Source organism: Asparagus officinalis, chromosome 9 (assembly GCF_001876935.1).
Source record: "Asparagus officinalis chromosome 9, Aspof.V1, whole genome shotgun sequence".
Taxonomy (NCBI): domain Eukaryota; kingdom Viridiplantae; phylum Streptophyta; class Magnoliopsida; order Asparagales; family Asparagaceae; genus Asparagus; species Asparagus officinalis.
In genome coordinates, this window is record NC_033802.1 from 42,808,438 (window position 1) to 42,811,523 (window position 3,086).

Genomic DNA, 3,086 nt, shown 5'->3' on the forward strand with positions numbered 1-3,086 from the left:
TTGTGTCTTCTCTTGGGGCAAAGACGAACCCGATGCTGAAGAGAAAGAATTTTATATTCTATCTCGAGTTACAAAGGAAACTCAAAGTGAAATCTCCACTTTAAGAATCTGAAGAGTGAAACTAAGAGTGGGATCTCCACTCCGAGAATCGGAACGATTCGGATAACCCTAACTGTCGGAAGGTTTGATTACCGAATTAAAGATAAATTTCTCGTTTATCGAGAGTGAATTGTGATTTTGGTCCTAACTGTAGGAAGGTTTGACCAAGCGGGAGTTTGAGATGACCCTAACTGTCGGAAGGTTTGATCACTCGATTTAAAAGTGGACCTCTCGTTCATTGGGGGAATCGAGAGGGGATTTTGGTTTTGGTCCTAACTGACCAATTGGGAGGTTTGAGATGATCCTAACTGTAGGAAGGTTTGATCACTCGATTTGAAAGTGGACCTCTCGTTCATTGGGGGAATCGAGAGGGGATTTTGGTTTTGGCCCTAACTTTTATAGGTTTGACCAAAAAGCAAAGAAAGTGGAAAACGGGTAGCAAAAAAAGTGCCAACTCGTATTATCACTCAAAGGGAGACTTTAATGCTAGGCGTTTAGGACCTAACACGTTAAGTCTGAGAAATGCCAACGACGGGCAAATGGAAACGTTGGTGGATCCCCTGTCGTTTAAGAATCAGTCAAAGTGGATGCCCCAGTGCCTCAAAGGAGAAAAAATAGCAGACATCCTTGAAAACTAAATATTTATCGCCTCATCAACGAGAAGACAAACACATCGATGATCCATGGATTTAATTTAAATCAATCCTCTTCCATAGACAAAACAATAATTTTATGTATATTTAAGGCATAATACCTGCAATCAAGGATAAATGAACATTACTCCTCTGAAGCTCTCTAGGTTAATGAAGCTCTCAAGGTTATCTTTTGTTCAATTGATTCGCTAACAAAAGTTAAAAATAAAAACTTGTTTTCATCATGTACCGATTCAGTCCTGCAGTACAAACTTCAAGTTTCCTCATTTCTTCTCCAATCCTTTCAATAAGCCCCAAGTTCTCATAAATCCCACATTTGAAAACAAGAAAACAAACCGAATATAATATTTCAATCTTACATGTAAAAAATGGAAGCACTGTCATGTCGCTTCCCATTATCTACACAATACCACCTATTGTCGAAGCTAGACCCTCCAAGAATCCACATCCAAAAAATAGTTCCTCCCAAACAATCCAAAAGTAGTCAAGTACATAAATAAGTTCCCCCCTTTCTACTTCCAATCTTCAAAAACCTCACTTCCTGATAAAGCCCAAACAAACAATTCATCTTTACAACCAATTCCATTTTACTCAGAGCAAAAACCATCAGTCTAACAACGAACTGAATCCAACCACCATTCTGCTCCAAATTCTTTAAAAAAAAACACTCCAAGTAAACCCAGATCTAACACAATGAACTGAACCAAAATGGGCAAGAGCTTTAGCAACACTATGCAAGAAAACAAGGTTCAAATTTTGTTACCCAAATCGAGGAAAAGACTAAAAATTAAGTTAAATAACGAAATAACAAAAAGCAAAGATTTAGTAACCCCATGAGATCAACTCTCAGATGAATGCTCGGAGCCACACAATTAAGCCTCATTCTATCTACTTCCAGCCTTGAAAAACCTCACTTGCAAATAAAACCCAAATCATAGGACATGTGCATTCACCCAATAACCCAACCAACCAAAATCCAGCTACTCCCCAAACAAAAGCCCTCATTTTAACAAATAACTGAGTCCAACCACTACTTCTTCTCGCAATTCTCAAAAAAAAACCACTCAAATTAAGGAAGAACTTTAACTACACTATGCAAGTAAACAAGTTCAAATTTTGTCACCCAAAATGCCGAAAGCACTAAAGATCAAGTCAAATTACAAAATAACAAAAACCCAAGTTGAGATTCAGTTACCCCATGAGATTAACCCTGAGATGAATGCTCAATTCGATGAAGAGCTCATACATCTGGCCGAGATCAGCAGCGTTCCCATGAGAATACAGCAGAGTAGAGCTCGCCATTGGGTTTCTAACATACATAGCGACGATCTCGTTCCCCTTTCGAGTTGGGATCTTCATGATCTCGACATTCTCTCGATGGGGGAATCGACTGAGAGTGAGGAGGCCGGTGAGGCTGTCGACGGTGAGATCGTACGATGGCGGGTTTGGAGGGAAGAAGGCTAGCTTCGCCGCCATGGACGAAGTCACTCCTCCCATTTTGAGATCGATTGGGCTCGATCTCAGAGTTTGCTTGCTTTCTCTTTAGCAAAGTGATAGTGGAAGTAAAATAGCTTTGAGCTGGTTGTTTGCTTGTTGTTGGTTTTGTTTATCCCAAAGTGTTAGATTTTTCCTTTTCTTTTTTCTTTTTTATTTTTTTGAGGAGGAGGTGGAGGGATTTGGGGCTTGCTTTTAGTTTTTGTTTGTTTATTGAGGGTGGGAGTGGGATTTTGTGGTGGCGAGGAGTAACGTTTCTTGGGAGTTTCTGAATGTTTGTGTCGTCGTAGAGGAGTGTGGCTGTTATCCTTTCATGAGTAACAAATGACCTAAATTTGAATTTAAAAGGTGCCATGTCGTGTTTGAATTTTGATGAATGATTGTTTGAAGTTGTTGTATTTTTTAGCCGAACATGGAATTATCACACTACTCGAAGTAGCAAAGAAATGATGCGCTGACAGAGCTTGCACAGTTGGTGTTTGATCTAAAGATAAGTTCGGTTTTAGAAAACGATTGCTACAATTATATTAGTGATTTGTAAAAGATTGTTGAAACTTTAGTCTTCTTTTGTATACCGTGGTGTTTTCCTTGTTGTGTTTTTATAAAAAAAACACTATGGTGTTATGTTTTTCTCTTAAAATGTTTTTAAAACACTATGTTGAGTGTTTTTGTTCAACATTAGTTTGACCCATTACAACATTAGTATTAAATATATTATTAATATGTTATACATTAATTATAATAAAATATATTGTAAATAAAATGTTATAATATTTAGTTTATATTATTTTAAGTATTAAATATAATACAATATAATATTGTATAATGTGTTATAATAGT

General features: G+C 37.3%; 1 protein-coding gene across 1 annotated transcript in view; it reads right to left on the reverse strand.

Annotated features, from left to right (window-relative positions):
• LOC109823881 (protein ABHD17B-like) overlaps nucleotides 1-2,527 on the reverse strand; it is a 30,087-nt gene extending 27,560 nt beyond the window's left edge. The window contains exon 1 of the mRNA XM_020390307.1: nucleotides 1,948-2,527. Coding sequence (XP_020245896.1) covers nucleotides 1,948-2,249 — 302 coding nt within the window. The 5' untranslated portion in view covers nucleotides 2,250-2,527. The remainder of the gene's footprint in view (nucleotides 1-1,947) is intronic.